At 38.9% G+C, this 17,554-nt stretch overlaps 1 protein-coding gene across 5 annotated transcripts in view; it reads right to left on the bottom strand.

The window, feature by feature from the left end:
• The window catches only part of htr4 (5-hydroxytryptamine receptor 4), a 196,291-nt gene that overhangs the window by 61,600 nt on the left and 117,137 nt on the right, over positions 1 to 17,554 (bottom strand). For all 5 annotated transcript variants that reach the window (XM_051420059.1, XM_051420062.1, XM_051420061.1 and 2 more), the window contains 2 exons: positions 7,968 to 8,121; positions 2,035 to 2,597 (listed from right to left, as the gene is read on the bottom strand). In XM_051420059.1, coding sequence (XP_051276019.1) covers positions 2,035 to 2,597; positions 7,968 to 8,121 — 717 coding nt within the window. The remainder of the gene's footprint in view (positions 1 to 2,034; positions 2,598 to 7,967; positions 8,122 to 17,554) is intronic.

Below are 17,554 nucleotides of genomic sequence, written 5' to 3'. Positions count from 1 at the left end.
AAACATGTCAGCGGTCTCCAGCTACGGCAGGCTGCCTCCGGTCTGTATTTACATAAACGACATAATTGTTGTAGATGATTTTCTCTTTCTCACAGTCAGAAGAACTCACTTAGAGCTTAACTGCCAGATAGGAAATACTAGGGTGATATCAGAGATACAAATTCCACAAAACAGGGGAAGGTGCTGAATAAAACAAGTCCAAGTCTATAAATTTATAAATTTGCTCAAGGGAAGCCAAACAGCAGCCAGTTGCAAAAGACAGTGTTTGAACACAATTGATCTCTGCTTATCCTGTAAAATCCTGTAAAAGTTGCTATATGAATAAAGAAATTAATGTATGTCAACCATACCACACTCTTTTTTCAAAAATAGATATATTTAAACTATATTATATATTTTAAAAAATGTTTATTGTATATTTTTCTGTTTTATGTATTTATGATTCTTAACTTTTAGTACTTTTGTCTTTTTATTGTGTCGAACTGTTTATTGTTGTGCACCAAGGCAAATTCCTTGTATGTGAAAACCTTTTTAGCATAAACCTGATTCTGATTCATGATTATGTGTTTTAGCCACTTACAAAAATGGTTGATACTCTGTTTTGAAACAGCAACTCACCTTTCTGACCACAGAACTCAGAAATAAGGGACACTGACTGGCATCACAAACCACTTTCCTCTTGCACAAAAGGCAAATGCTAAAGCAGATTTATTACCCCACTATAAGTATATACTCTTTTCACCTTGCATGTCTCTTAAATTTCTACTCTAATGAACTGGCTAATTTGTCTCTAATTTGTAAATGTGAATATATACTTTATGTCATTTACAGGCCACTGTAGTGCAAAGAGATGGGGGCATGAGGAAGAGAGGACAGAGAGAGAGAGCTCTGCTGTTGAATTTCCTAGTGGGGTCACTGGGTAACATAATATCTCTATAATGCCTATGTGCATTTTCCCTATAACCTCATGTATTATTCATACATGTCACGTGCATATGTGGTTAGACACATGCATGATTATATAAAGAATCTATGAAAAATAAGCTGCCATACATTCATGATTATTGAAAACAGATAAGAAGCTCCTATCCAGATGTAGACACAGAGGATGGAGGAAAATATGAAGATTAAATTTGCAATAGGCCACTACAATATACATGTTAACCTCATACTCTTATCGCTGTGAAACATGTGCTCTATGTTTAGAAACAGTAATAGGTCAGTAGAGTAATCGGTCAAGACCGTGCATTCTAAAGTATAAGGACTGAGAAGGGTATTCACAGAGATAAAGTCATCTCTAACAAACCTGAAAAAAATCTTTTACAAGGAGCTGCTGCTACTTGCCATTTGACCCTACTGAACATTAATCAGGAAATGTCTGCAGCAATTACTGTACGCAGCACTCATGAAGGATAACAATCTCCTTCACTATTGCAACATCCATATGCAGGAATTATGAAAACCTGAAGAGGAAATCATGGTTTGAGGAGATAAACAGCAAAACTAAAATGTGTTAAGAAGATTACGACCACTATTGGGGTTTAAAAAGTTCCGATTTTCAGATCAGAAGAATAAAGGGGTGATATTTGGAGAAAAAAGGTATATTTTTAAAAGCAAAAGTCACAAAATGATATATCGGCTGGGGTGTTTTTTTTGTTTATTATAATAAAATATATTTATACTTTATTCTCAAAATATTTTTCCTAAAATAACCACTTCATTCTCATATTCTTATCCATTATGACTGTCTTCCCCAAATATTTTCAGAATGAAAAGAATTTAAGTACTACAACACTGTACCTTTTTTAAACCCTATAGTGTGACATATGTTTTTGCCAGCAAAACTAAAGACTAAAAATAACACATCATTTCACTACATAAATTCTGTGGAAATGTATCCGGAGTCTAAAAACAGGAAGTGCTGTCGACTGTCACACAACAACATCTAAGGTATAGGGATGCTTTTTAAGGAGTACAGATTCACGACTGATAACGTGGAACCAGACCCGCACTAAAATGACTTGGAGAACTTACTTGAGTACATGTGTGGAGCCGTTGATCTGCGTGGCTGTGCAGGGAGCGCCGGACCCCAGGATGGACGGCCTGCGGTACCTCTTCCTCCCGCAGCACAGGATGATGAGGAAGGCACGGCGGAAGGACTTGTTGAGGAAGGCATAGAGGATAGGGTTCAGCATGGAGTTGATGTAGCCCAGCCACAGGCAGGCCACCCACAGCTTGTCGGGCACTGTGTAGTCTATAAAGGGGTCCACCACATTGGTAACGAAGAACGGCGCCCAGCAGAGGCAGAAACACCCCATAATGATGCACAGAGTCTTTGCTGCCTTAGTTTCTGTTCGCATACGATGGTTGCGTTGATGGTCAGCAGAGTCCGATGCACCGGCTCCCCCTGCCCGCTGCAGCATGCTGATCTGCAGGGCGTGTGCACGGGCCGTGACGTAGATCCTCTGGTAGGCCAGCACCATGAGGACTAGAGGGATGTAGAAGGCCACCACTGAGCAGGTGAGGGCGTATGGCTTGTTGACCATGAAGACACAGGACGTGGAGTTGCTGCCCTCGCTGTGGCGCCTCTCCTCAATCTGGCAAAACAAGTCAAATCAGAGGCAGTTAGACCTCAAGTTCCTCTAGTGCAGGATCATATGTAAAAACAGCAGCAATGAAGCTTCTATGTCAGTAGCCTGTTGTAGGTTTTTGAGGTTATGTTCAACCCAACCATAATAAAACACACATTTATTAGAAAAAGTATGACTATAAGCTCTACAACCACTTATTGGCCCTGTGAGGCCAGAAAACAAAGCTATTGAATGGATGTGTGTGTGAAGGACTGTGCAGTGCTCATATCCTTACCAATCAACGCTACAGTAAAGGTTGGTCTTAAGGCAGTGCCAGAGGAAAGGCCTCGTTGTTACCAAAAGGATTTAGCCTCTGTACGGTGGCCATTTTAGGACATCTCATACTTGGTCAGGCTAAACTCTGCTTTATCCGGCTTAGTGAGTCAGTCAGTTGAGGCTAACTTCATCGGCCTGAGTTGTTCTTTGAGCTGAATGCTTTTAACTTTAGATTACAGTTACATTTAGTAAAAATGGGGATAATTTAGAAAGATTACAATTAATTCATTATTATTATTTTTTAAATATGCTGAGCAGAGGACACATTTTTGAAGCTCACAAATCTCTCAATCTTCATTTTTTTCTTTTCCATTTTCTCTTCATTGTTCTGTTGTTTTATAGAATACACTTGATTATTAACATTTCTCTTCTCTCGTTTTCATATATTTACATATTTGGTGTTAATAGTAACAGATTTTTTTTTTTCCCGGTGCCGCCCAGAAGGTGTCTGTGTCTGAAATGTGATTTGAACTTATTCTAAAGAGTGAAAACCAACTGCCACCAAAAGTAATCTGAGTACTGTAATAATATATTCTGCCTCGTGTAGCATCATTATCCTGTTCTTGGCTGAAAAAAGTGGATGAATAAAATGTGTTATTTCACGCTTTGATAAAATTAGAATTAAAGTCCAACTGCCCTGAAATAGATTAGTAATACAGTGATGCACAAATGACTCAATTCAATCACATTCACATACACACACACTGGCCCGCATATCAATTTAAGTAAAAGGTGGAATTTTAAGAATACGCAATTTGTAGAAATAAATCCCCAAGTAAGCACATACGTTGAGATGATGGCTAGATCTGCCCTAAGAAGCCATGAAAAGCCTCCAGACTTCATAACAACTCACTTAAAATTCCACACTCTCCTCATCTCAGAATCCGTAGTAAAAGGAGAACACGGCTCCTGAGGGAGCGGGAGGCTCTGCACGTCACCATTAATCAAGTCCTATCCCATTTTTTTCCCTCTGCTATCATGTCATCTCTGTGGGAAACCACGGCTCAGGGCGAAGAGTTGAATAATACAGAGATCAATCCATATCCCTGCAAGGCCAGGCTCCCTCGTGTGTAAAACTAAAGATGTTTTTATGAATGGGCTGACATGTTGAAGTGTTCAGCCTGACATTGAGGTTACCTGCCCTGCTGCATGAATGCACAGAATGATGAGAGTAAAGTGATAACATGTAAAACTAGGGCAAAATAGATACATACATTTTTTTTATTAGTGCTTCCTGTGCACTTACAGAGCTCAGAGTGATTACAGGTCTTTACTGTGAGATATGGATTTATACTAAATAAGTCTTGCCAAAGGGCACCCTGGAGGCTGTTCTTGTCACTGATTCTCCCTTAATCTTTTGAGCTGTGGGAAATATTGCCTTCACTGAACAAGTTTTGCAAATCATCTCTGGAACATTATATGAATGTCGTTCCAAACCTCTTTGAAGCTCCACAGTCAGTACATGCTACAGGTGGTAAATTCTAACATCGTTGGAGCTTATTAAAGTCAACTGATTGCTAATTAATGAGCCTGCCAGCATGATGTAATCATTTTGTAAAAGAAGGCCCAGGTCAAACCATATTCTGTGCGTTCATCTGCTGAATACAAATAAACTCACTACTGGGGTTGATCTTAAGATACTGAAATAGCATATCAAAATATTAAATCTTACGACAAGCTTAAAAATATGCTTCTGCTAAAATGAGAAATGGGCTGTCATATTGGCAGCTTTGCAAACACTGTGGCTGGATAATATCAGAACTGTAGCCATGGCTACAGTATAAAAAACATTCAGTTAACGCAGTTGATCTTTCAACAGATATCTAATTTTATATTGTGGTTTCTAAATTCAGTTAAGACTAGGGCTGCACAATTCATTGAAATATTATATAAATCACAATATGGCCAAGTGCAATATCCAAATTGCAGATCTAACACAACAAGAGATTTTAGAGGGAGAGACACCACTTTATATGCAGTTTGGCTAAATCTCCTGTGGTGGAAGAAGTACGCAGATGTTTTGCTTCTAAAATACAAAAGTATATACTGAATGAACTCATTATGCAGAATTATCCATTCAGAATAATGTTTATCATATTATTGGATTATAAGTATTGATGCATGATTAATGTGTTCATCACTTTAATGTTGCAGCTGGTAAAGGTGCTCATTTTAAGATTATTTTAAACTGATGGATGTGAATGTCCCCCCTGAAGTCTCTTAACTGATAATAACAGTTTGTCGTTTATATTGCATATCATTAATCTGAATCTGCAAAGTAGTGAATAAAGTTATCAGGTAAATGTAGTGGAGTAAAAAGTACAGTATTTACATTTCTGTAAACGCTGTACTTTTGTAATGAAGTAGTAGAAAGAAAATGGAAATACTAAAGTTAGTACCTCAAAATGGTACTTAAGTACAGTACTTGAGTACTTAGTTACAAAATCTGGTACAAATCATCACAGTGCCCATTTCTAAATACAAAATGTAAACACCAACAGACTACTTGACTTGAATGATCTGACCAATCAGAGCTGCGTATTCCACAAGGCAATGAAAACAGTAGGAAGTAGTAAATATAGACAGTGACTTGTGCGTCTCTGCTGACTCCTGAATTCTGGTTGTTTTGTTGAGTTTTGGAGCTGTGCTTTGTGCCAGAACTGACTGGCTACTCAGAATATTCATCAGCTCTAATTAGACCCAAAGAGAGACGCTGCTGCATGGTGCTAACTTTAGACTGCTGTGTGTGTGTGTGGTTGAAAGAGAGGTAGGCATAGATGTGTGTGTGTGTGTGTGTGTGTGTGTGTGTGTGTGTGTGTGTGTGTGTGTGTGTGTGTGTGTGAGTGTGTCACTGCCAACGCTGCCAAAAATGAGGCAGCCAATCCTACAACTCGGAAGTAACTTTCACTGGCGTTCACATAAAGGCAAACAGGGGAGAGTGAGGTTAATAATGGCTGGGGAGTCTCTCTCTCTTTCCTCTGTCTTTGTCTGCACATCTGTCTTCCTGTCTCTCTCCTCCTCTTTCTGATATACATTGCTCTGTTGTTTTCACGCAGACTTTTCTAACTTTTCATTCATAAATTTGTACAAAAATGTACATTCAGACTTTGAAATGGTCGGTTATGTCACATTTGTTCCCACCTACTGCATACTGTATATATTAATGGGTTTTGGGAATTTAAAGGACCAGTGTGTAGGATTTAGTGCCATCTAACAGTGTTGTTGCAACTGAAATTAACAGCAACGTTTAGAGGCAAATATGACTCCCTTCATTTTAAGAGAATTAAAGTTATTAAATGGACAAAATGATTCAGAAACGTACTCAGAGGACTCATCATGTTGCGCCTGATAGGTAATTAAAATTTTAGATTAAGCTCTACAGTCTACTGTCTGTTGATGGAGAGAGGCCAACACTGGTGTAATTTGTTCCCTGTGCTTTGTCTTTGTTATTGGACGGACTGCAGCATGTTTGAACCATCTGCAACAGCTCTTGTCTCAGCCAAGATAATGAATTATAGTAATTTAGTCTTGGATTCCTCAGCACTTTCAAAAGATTAAAATATGTTTGACTTTAGCAATATTTCCTGACGAAAAAAAATACATGATTGCTCAAATTTCTCAACGGGAATAGAAAACCCCAGACAAAAAACAGAGTGTATAGCTTGATATTAGAGTTTAAAGGTTGACTAATGCAAGGTCTCTAGAGCCCCCTTAGATCCAATGATAAGGACCTTTGGACCTCTTCCAGCTCATTCTACCTGTTATTCTGTATGATCTAATATAAGCTTTATGTATTCAACATGATCTTGGGGAGGAGATTTCTAATGGTTCAGACACACAGAATCCAGCAAGGACGCATCATCACGCAGCATGGATGCGGACTACTGAATACTCTGAACAAACTGCTAGTTGGGTGGTGCTTGGTTTTGGATCTGGTGCTTTCAACATGCAGCCAGCTCAGAAATGTACACATATTGCAGATAAACAGAACACTAAAATATGTATCTAAGAAACATTTGAGGTGAAAAATAGGTAATGCAATAACAGAATATTGACATGTTTTTGATCAGCATTGCCTAGTTTGACAGTTTCATCTGAGTTTTGTGAGCCTGCTGGCATCACACGTCTCCTGCACTCCATAAAAAAAAAAAAGGATCCTTTGACTCGCCATCAACTTACATGTGTCTTTGCCATAATTCAGTCGTCCCTAACTTTTATGGTTTGTGACCCCTTGAAACAAATCAGTATGTCTTACCACTTAAAGGCTTTTACTTCAACTAAAGATTGATTTTTCCTACTTTGATTTGAAGGATTTTTAGAGGACTGAGTTGAAAACTTAATTTTGAGAAAAAGTCCAGCAAAAAATTAAATGACTACTTTTTTTTGCACCTTTCTCACTGGACTCTGTATCCACTGAGGAAGCCCATGAGATGTGGCTGAAATACTAAGCAGGGGACCTTGAGTGAAACATTTATCCTGACCCCAGGTTGAAGAAACATCTAATACCTTCAAATTGATTCCATTTGCACTCTCTGTGATTTCTGAGTTTCAACACCAGGATTCCGCCTCATCTCTTCTTCTGTATTCTAGTTTGCATCATTTAAACAAACCCCACTGCACAAACAAGACACTTATAATACTGACTCAACCCCTAAATACTTTACATACTGACTGAAATAAAGGAACAGCTTGACTCCATGTCTGGGCTGTCAGTGGCCTTATGTGTCTGACATGTTTATGTTGTTTCCATAGCGACACATGAAGCATTTCCTCCTTCTTGTAAACAGGAATCCCAAGGACTACAATTTGTTTCTTAGTCATTTTTAAAATTGATGTATTGTTTATGTAAAACATGTTACAATTTTACATTTTTGGGCTATTTTTTCTCTACCCTACAAGGCAACCACATTTTCGTTTAACAGCAGTGCATAACCATCATAAACTTGTAAATCCACTGGATATATTTTCATAGCACAGGGTCCTCAGTGAATTTCCCCTGGTGTATACACACACACACACACACACACACACAAACACAATCACACACACTACAGGGCTCACCAGGTGGTCGATGCCGATGCTGTTCCACCCCTGCATGATGGGCAGGAAAGAGATGAAGGTGGGAATAACCCAGCAGCCGCCAATCATCAGAGCCACGCGCATGGGGGTCATTTTGTTCCGGTAGACCAGAGGCTGGCAGCAGATAGCGTAGTACCTGCAGACAAACAATAGAAATGAGCTGAGCGATCAACTCATCCATACACCAAGGGGGTGGCAACAGATAATAGCTATATGTAGACCACTGACAGTAAATAGTTAGAAGTGAGGCCAACCGTACATTATTTAAACCTGAATTCTTTCACATGGCCAGCAGGGGGCACCTCCTTTAGTAGCAAAAAGACCTGTGCTTGCATTCAGCTCCAAAACGTCTTACTTGATTTTTTTTTCAGTAAACAGTTTCCTAATGGGTTTATGGTCTCAGTCCTTAGTGTCAGTCTTCTTCCATACAGCATGATGTTCATTTAGTAAATGATGGTCCCATTTAGAGTAAAGCAGACAATAAAGCAGTGTATGCTTGAGGGTGTGCTACCTTGTGATTGACAGGTCCTACTCAGTGAGTAACTGTCAAACTAGGCTGACTGATCAGATATGAATCAAAATGCTGTTGCTGTGTCGCCTGTTTCTCTTAAATTTTTTTAGAAACATATTTTTCAGTGTGTGAACAGGCGAGCTGCCATTGTTTCCTGCTACGGACAAGGCAAACCAAGCGCAGTCAGTGAGCACAGCTGGACTCACAGTACGACACCGCTGCTGGTAAAAACAACATAGGGGTTTTTAATCAATATTGATAGCTGAGGAGTGACAGGAAAGGGATGGAGAGAGAGGGGATGACACGCAGCAATGACCCAAAGGGCCGAATCGAAACCAGGCCGCTGCAGCAAGGATTGAAGCCTTGGTACGTAGGACGCCAGCTCTACTATGTGACCTACCAGGGCGCCTCAGCGATGGCCTTAATGCCGAACTCGAGTACTTCACAAACCAATAGAGGACGTCAAGGGAGGTTCACACTTGGTGTGGAAAAAAATTGGTATAAAAGTTATTGAATTAAAAAAGTTCGACATAAAAGAAAAGGTAAGCCCCTCTCAAAAAGACGTTTTTGTTCACCTCTGGGTTGCCCATTCCCTTTAATTCTCTGTTGTTTTGTTGATTTCCTTTTGACATTTTTCTTACAAAATTGCAGTAAGTGAACAATATTAGAGATTTTAATACCTACATCACTAACAAGCCAACAATAAGGGCCACAAAAGAGGAGTAATTCCCCAATGGGACACACTTGTTTATTTCTGGCGTTTTCTACTATCACTTTTTGTCTCTCTTCCATTTTAAATTAGCCTCTTTGGCGAGACAAGAGAGTGTTTGCTGCCAGTGCATTTGCAAAAATATGCTAACCGTCAATAATTAAGCACTAGAATATTTTCAAAAATCTCTCACATTCTCTTCTTCTCTTTCTCTTCTCTCGCTTTCTCTCAATCCCTCTCTCCTGTGCCATCATCTCTCACTGTCGTAATCATCTCAGCTTTTCTCCTTCTTTCTTCAGTCTTCTCCTTTAACCTCCTCTTTCACTATCTTTCATTCCTTTTTTTTCTTAAATAAGCATTTCAAGGATGACAAGAGGTAAATAACGGTCATGGGAATATCACAGTCCCTCTTTGGCAACATACTAATTTCCTCTTCACAGGACTGTTAGTCAGTAAATTGTTAGTTGGCCTTGGCTGCTGCATTGCTGTCAGTTTGTCGACTGCAGCGTCCCATCACCTCCATGACAGTTATTAGACCTACAAGAGGCTGATGGAGAAGCTGCCTATAGATACACTCTGTAGCGTCTGTGGTGTACAAACTGCACACTTTTTAGTGTGACTGTTGTGAGGGTTTGATACTCAAAACACAGATCTTCCACTCACTCTGACCCAGATCTGTCTCTTCTTTTGTCCATTTCTTCCATTTTCTTAACACACTCTCTATGTTTTTGGCCATGCTTGCTGTCTTTCTCTCTTTGATTCCAAAAAATTAAGCAGCTTGGACGCTTGTCTTTTCACATACATGAAACAAACAAAAAAGATTTTGCTCGTTTCCAGTCAGAAGAAACTAAACAAGCACCTTTTAATTAATATTTCTCTTTGTATCTACGTCTGTCTCACATAATTTAAGCCTTACTCATTATACCAAACACACAATACACCAGCATGCGTGAATGTGTGTATTTCTGTGTGTGTGTGTGTGCGACCATGATATCAAACACTACAGCAGGAAATCCCAGCATGCTGTCGGGCAGTGATATCGCTAAAGCGACACTGGTGCTGAACAGCATGAATGGAATCGCACGGATGACAGAGAAATACTGTGAATGAGCGCAGGGAGAGGGAGAAGGGCAAGCAGAGAGAAAAGGATTGATAAGGAGTAGAGGGAAAGGAAATATAATAGAGAAAAGGAGGTGAGGGGGAAAGAGGAAGATGAAACGGAAGAAAAAGGGAGAAGAAAGAAGTAGTTCCAGAAAGGATGGCAGGAAACAGAAAAAGGAAGAGTAATAAGAGAGTGAGAGAGAGAGAGAGAGAGAGAGGGAGAGAGGAGAGAGAGAGAGAGAGAAAGAGAGAGAGATTAATCCCCTTATTGAAAAGCTAAAATGACAGATGCTGAATTGCTTACTGTAACAAATCCTCTACATCTGCAATTTTACCTGGCCTGGTCAATGACTGTGTGTGTGTGTGTGTGTGTGTGTGTGTGTGTGTGTCTGTGTGTGTGTGTGTGTGTGTGTGTCTGTGTGTGTGTGTGTGTGTGTGTGTGTGTGTAGACACTGAGCATTCAGATCCATTCAAGTATGACAGGAAACAGATGAAGTCGACCAACCAAGCCACTCAGACCTCCATTAGCCTCTAACTGTGTCTACCTTTGTTTCTGTGTGTGTGTATGTACTAGTGTGCTTCTGTGTGTGTTTGCTCATGTGCAGCGTGTGTGCACCCATGTTGTTCTGCAGTGTGTTTTTGATTTGCTGTTTTTTCTGATTGTGGCAAATATGTGTATGTCACAGCGTTTATTACTTCTTTATTGCAATTTTAAAAGAAAATTAGACTACTATAACTTTTTTATTTATTTTATGAAAATGTTTCTAGCATTTCAATTGGAATTGTTTTTAACGTTTTAAAGCATTATGTAAAACTCTCTGAATTGCCTTTGTGTATAAAACTTGCCTTTGCCTATTAAACCATTATATATTGGTTTTGCACATCTTTGTGTCACTGTTTTAATGTTAAAGAACATTAACTGTGTAGCTCAGTCTCAGCACATTCATCAACCCAACCCAGTCATACCCAAATTCTGTCAGTGGTCAGTGGCCCTCCGCTTCAAAATATCTAACACTGTAGGTATTCCTCCGTCATTTTTGGAAGTGCTTGAGTCAAGTGGCACATCTAGCAGTTAAATAGCCAGATATTTTTCTCCGGAGTTGGTGGAGACCAAATCAGAGCCAAAAGGAGAGTGAATATTGCATGTAATCATCAGGTGGACACAAACACAGTTCCAAATAATGCTAATGTTACTCTGTGTATTGGATGAGTAAATAGGTTTGCTTTCATGTCAGTAATAACAGCTTTAATATGTCAGAGCTGTTTGTTTCATTGTGTTTCTTAGTTCTGTTTCCCAAAAGTCAATTAATGTGGCTTTTAAAAATAGGCTGCATGCTCTCCAGACACTTGATAGGGTTGTTGATATGTTATGACATTTTACAACTGGCCACCATCAGTCCAACAATTGATTGTCGATATATTTGCCTGTGTGTGTGTGTGCTGTGCCAGCCGTAATCACTGCCCCAGTAGTTATAGCTGGGAGATGAGCGTTGAGTTCGCTACGTGCAACAAGCTCTAACACCTTTAATAAAGAAAATACATTCATAAAATGTCAAGAAGAAAAGGAAACTGCATTCTGCATTGAACAGAAAATACAACAATAATCCTTCTGAATTCAGTTTCTCTCTTATATCGAACTAAGACCTAGTTCAACAATCTTATAACACACGTCAATAAAACCGAACAGAAACAAAATAAAACTCACCAAACTGACTTTATTACTATTTCCACTGTTGCAACAATCACCAACTCTCCTGTCTAACCATCTAACAGAGTTAGATATGAAAATATTCTGGTTCCACACGCTGTCGCTGCCTCTCTGATGCCTGACCTCCCTCGCTCCTCTACCCGCTTCATGCTTTTTTTCCCTGGCATGTCACTGTCCTGTCTCAGGCTGTCCCTCCCTACTGTGTCCTCATCTTCCCTCGAAGAAGAGTCTTGTTTGGAGCCTCTGCAAATCACCTTGTAAGTGTATTCTCTGTCGTCAAACTAGTCGAAATAAACCTTTAATTCACAGCAGTTAGATGATACACCAACTCTACAGCTGCTTTCCCTCTCACTTGTTTTTTGGCAACTTGCCAATAACAAAAATATTTGTCCAATCGCTCAACCCTAATACTTGGTTAATCATAAGAGTGATGCTTAGATCCATTATAGATAATAATATAATAACTGTTGTTGCAGCTGTCCTATGATTGTCTGACTCACATTCATATTCCCCAAAGCAGCTGAATTTCCACATTTTTATAACCTTTGCTTATCCTCAAAAGGTTGTCTGAACGCTGTGCTCTGCTGCAGCAGTATTAAAGCTAATCCAGTTCATCCCATCGTCAGTCACTGTTGATATTTTGCAGCCTCCTCTGCTATGGTCCTACCTCATTACCTACTTACGGTGCGTGGCATTTCACAGCCATTAGTAATTTGGAGTGGCTGTGTATACTGTGTGTGGTCTGCATGTGCGGTTGGCATTAAAAAAGGTCAAGAGGCCCTTTCTGTTTGAACTGCCAAAATAGTTGCGCTGAAAGGTTGCAAATGGATTCTTTAAGTGTGGATGTGGAGGTCTGAATGACACAACCCCCCCGGTTCTCCAACACAAGTATGAATTCTTACATTGTCTGGATACCAATGTCCATACACACAAACACACACATGCACAAAAGCACAGTATGCATGCACACCCCCACATGCTTAAATACGTACAAAGAACCAATAGTATGCATAGATGCACGAAGGCGCACACACATCCTCACACACATTAACCTGGGGAAGATTAGAAGCAGACGTAGCACGGTTGAGTGGCAGCGTGTCTTGACCGTGAGCACTTTAAATGGTCCCTGTTTTCTTTTGATCTGCAAAACATTCCTCTCTGTTTATTTCTGACATTTTTATTCAGACATTATTTATATGGAAGCTGGTTTCGGAGAACAGCTAAATCCAAAGTATGTTGTCGTATCCCACGTTCACACGCTACTGCTGGGACAGTGTCTTCACCTCACAACAAACCAAATCCTCTCAACCTTTTTCCTTAAGGGACCCCTTTCCTATCAGTGAGGAAAGCGATGACCCCTGACAAATGTTTGAATAAAAGAGAAATGCGAAGTATGACATAAAAAATATGAATAACATATAACATTAAAATTATGAACGAAACATTTATGTGAGAAATCAGTAGCTATGCTACTCTGGTTCTGGATTCCCTTCCATAACACAGCCCAAGGTGTAGGTAAGTAGACAACTTATCTGGCAAGAGTCAGTTCTCTGGCTGTCCAAACACAAATAACTGGTCTGAGATTAAACTACCTAGGTGGAAAAAGGGTAACAATCAAGAATAAGATCCACAGCCTGAGCCTCAAGAAACTGGGTCAAAATGTTATCTTAAGAGACACATATATTTACAATATTTAATTACACTGGATAATCAGCATTTCCCTATCTTCATCAGTCACCAGTATCTGCTTCCTTTCTTACAGAAGAACTTAATCAGGTTTGAATATCTTTGAGAGGTGGCATCTAGAATAAAATGCAGAGTTAATGTCAAAGCAAGAAGCCATGAATTAAAATAGCTTTCATTATGTAAGAGGACATCTGAAGGCTGTTACAATGAGGTCAAGGCTCAGTTTGTCCTTTGAATTCTGTTTCCTTGGACTGAATGACTCTGCTTCCCTGTCTCTTTACACTCACTCACCTTTCGCTCTATTTCTCTTCTTTCTTTTCTATACAGTAGTATTATGCTATGTGCTTCTTGACTCAATGAGTCCTTTACATGATTGGTCTGATATTGTATATATATATATATATATATATTTTTTCCCTACTGACTCTCATCTGCTCTTTCTATGTCCTTTCTTTTTTTTTACCGCACTCTTACTTTATTATCACAGTTCTTTATCAGAGAGAAATCACAGCAGTTTTCATCCTGCAAACTTGCAAAAACTAATCCATATATCTACAGCTACTGTACATCTATAATAATGTGCTATGATTTCAAATATAGAATCATGCAATTTTGCCAAGGCTGCACTAGCTTGTTATGTGGCCCTGGGGTAGAATTGTGCTGTGCTGCCCCCACTCAGTGCACACAGCAGAACTGTAGAACACTTTAAAGTGTTCAGGGGAAAAATCTGTCAACTAAACATCTACTTTTATTTGATGACAACCAGAAAAAACTCAAACTGCTGATTCAGTTTGTTGTTTCCTAATGAGTTTATGATCTCCTTCGCTAGTTGGAAGTATTCTTCCATACAGCATGCTGTTCATTGAGTAAATTATGGTCCCATTTAGAGCAAAATATATGATAAAGAAGGTACTTTAGGGCTACCTTGTGGTTGAACCAGTCCAGCGCACTGCACAAAAGTCAGATGAAAAAAAAGAAATCGAGATTCTGTTACTACATTGCCTATTTCTCGCCTAAAATCTTTTCAGAAACATAAGTTAACATACTGTTTATCTGTATACGAGGCCATAATGCCAGACACGAGGCTTCAAAATGGTACGCCACAGACAAATGGGTGACGTTACAATAGGTTCACTGATGCTAATAATCTACATTAGCTGATATTTGACTTTAGTGGTACATTTATTTTAAAACGCATTTTGGGTAGTTATAATGTGTATATTTTGTATTTATTGTAATAAGATGAGACTTGGAAATGAGACAGTATCCAACCTACAAACAATAGGTTATAAATGCAAAACACATTCAAAGAATGATTTGGTTTGACATCAGACACAACATAATCATCAACATAAATATCTGTAATCAAGTACAGTAATTCCAAATATGAGACCAAGAAACTATATTCAAACTCTTTGTATATCTGTCCCTTTATTGCTCTATCTACCTAATTTCCTCTCTCCCACTGTCACTTTATCAGTTTTCCTGTGTTTCTGTCTCTAAATGTCTGTTAGCCTCTTCAGTGAATGCCTTTGTGTTGGAGCATCCTCCTTGTGGCGGTTCTGGTATTTTTAGTCTTAATTCATTTCCATTCCGCCTTTTTCAGCGTCTTCAGCTCATTGTGGATGAATGAAAGGCTTTATCCTGCAGCTGTTCACTTATTTTTATGTTCTCTCACTTTCTTTCTGTTTTCTACTCGATTTCCCCTTCTTTTCTCACAGAGTCTATCTCTTTTATTTTACTTTCCTTTCTCTGTCACAAACACAAGCTGGTGTTGTCTACCAGCCAAGTTTTTATAGCAGAAATACACCAGAGGCAAAATATGTTTCTTTTTGTTTTCAAGTGATGTTTCAAGCCGCCTTTTTTCTTCTGCTTTCAGCTTGTTTTTTTTTTTTTTCAATTTAGTGTTTTCGGTGTTTATATTTTAACCTCTGACCTATTTCAAGGTCTGTTGAGAGGAACACTACAAGAAGCTAAGACAAAACTGAGGAAAATGTAATATGTCTCAATATAATATGATAATAATATGAATACAGCTGCTTTGATTTCATTGTCCTGGTATTGTGCATGCTGGCTCACTGTCACACTGTCACGGCGCACTGAGAAACCTGAATTCAAGTTGTTATTACTAACACTGATATTATGATATTATGTGTGTCCAGAGAGAATAAAACAGTTGTGTGGATGCTGAAAACCAGTCTAGGCCCCTTTTTGAAAAAAATTTAAAAAATGTGTTTTCCCACGATCTTCTACTGTGTGTTGTGTTAATATTAGTTAGTGTATTCTTAAATTAATTAATTGCCTCATCACACAGAAAATTGTTCAGGAATCCATAAGTGAATTGATAAAGAATCAGGCCGATAAGCAGAATTGATAAACATTGTTGTCAATAAAATGGCATTAATTCCCATCCCTAGTGTCAAGGTGTCCTTGAGCAGGACACTGAATCCCAGATTGCTCTATAAGTGTGTGTGTATGGAACACATTCATGTATGTATGGAAGTTCCTGTAATATAAATGATTTTTCCTCCGGGAATGTCTTGCCAAGATACACCCAAGAAGACATGGTACCGATAAGGAAAGAACGGATAAATTAATTTAGAAAAGCGGTATGTGTTAAAAAGCCTGTTTCTGGCAGTCACAAGAAAAGATCTCTGGCTGAGTTTCCTCAACAGCTGACCGAGTCAAAATGATTAAAATACTCACTTTGCTGCTCTGAAGGAAAAAGATGGCTGCCACCACCACCAACATGACAGACCTTGTGTGTCCCAATACAAGCTGTCTGACAATTTGTCTCTGCCATTGATGTTTACGCCATGTAGTGTTTCAGTAACGCTGTGTCAACACCTCGACACAGCATTCGGTTGTGGTTCAGGGAATATCCTCTACACATTGAACACAGTGACAATGTTTGACAGCAGTAAAATATGTGCAATGACAGTATTTATATGCAGGTAGAAGGATGCCAGAACAGTTTATTCTAAATTCTTTTATGTTATATCTGTGTTCAAGCTCTTTCTCTTCCAGTGAACAGATGCTTCCTTTCAGAGATTTATAAAATATTTGGAAATATGTTGTTTTTGTTCCTTGTTATTTTCTAGTCCTGTTCTTTTCTCATAAAACCTGTTTTATTCAGGATGCTGGAAGCTGCAAATGTCAATAACAGCCGTTCTTCCCGTCCCTCTCCTCTTCCATGAAGAGCATAAACATCTTGGAAGGGATTTTTCCTTCAGCCTTTCACCCCGAAACTTTTTGGTCCGTTGATGTTGTAAGGACATCACTTTCTGTTAAGCCATGAATCAGTCCAGCACATTCCCCACTGAATCTGATTATCCTCTTGGTGGTGGTATTGATTGTTTGTGAAAAATAGATGAATCTCTTAAAATTAATAAGATATTGATTTGCTAGTGTGAAGAACAACACTGTCTCTCTCATTAATTTAATAAAATGTAATGGGAAAATTAGCCTTTCGTGACAATAGCAAGGTGGGGTGGTAATAAGAAATTTTGCAGATAAGAGCATGGCTCTATTATACACTTTCATGTCAGTGTATTCCAAGAAAGATGGCACACACAAAGCATATGTTTTAGGAGGGGAAGTATTTTCTTATGTTTTTTGCCATATGTCGCTTGGTTTTACCAAAAGTGATTTGGTTCCAGAGTTCTACACAAAACTCAAACTCTGCTCAAAGGTGGTGCGAAAAGCCTGCTATCATAGAGAGGTTTAAGATGCAATGAGTGATACAAATATGGGGATGACAGTGCAAACTTTCTCTTCTAAAAGGCATTCATGGTGTACTTGGTTCTAAACACCAAAACTATCAGTATTAGGGTGAACAATATAAAAGAGAGCTT

Source organism: Dicentrarchus labrax, unplaced genomic scaffold (assembly GCF_905237075.1).
Source record: "Dicentrarchus labrax unplaced genomic scaffold, dlabrax2021, whole genome shotgun sequence".
In the NCBI taxonomy this organism is placed as follows: domain Eukaryota; kingdom Metazoa; phylum Chordata; class Actinopteri; family Moronidae; genus Dicentrarchus; species Dicentrarchus labrax.
This window is presented reverse-complemented; position numbering and strand designations above follow the sequence as displayed.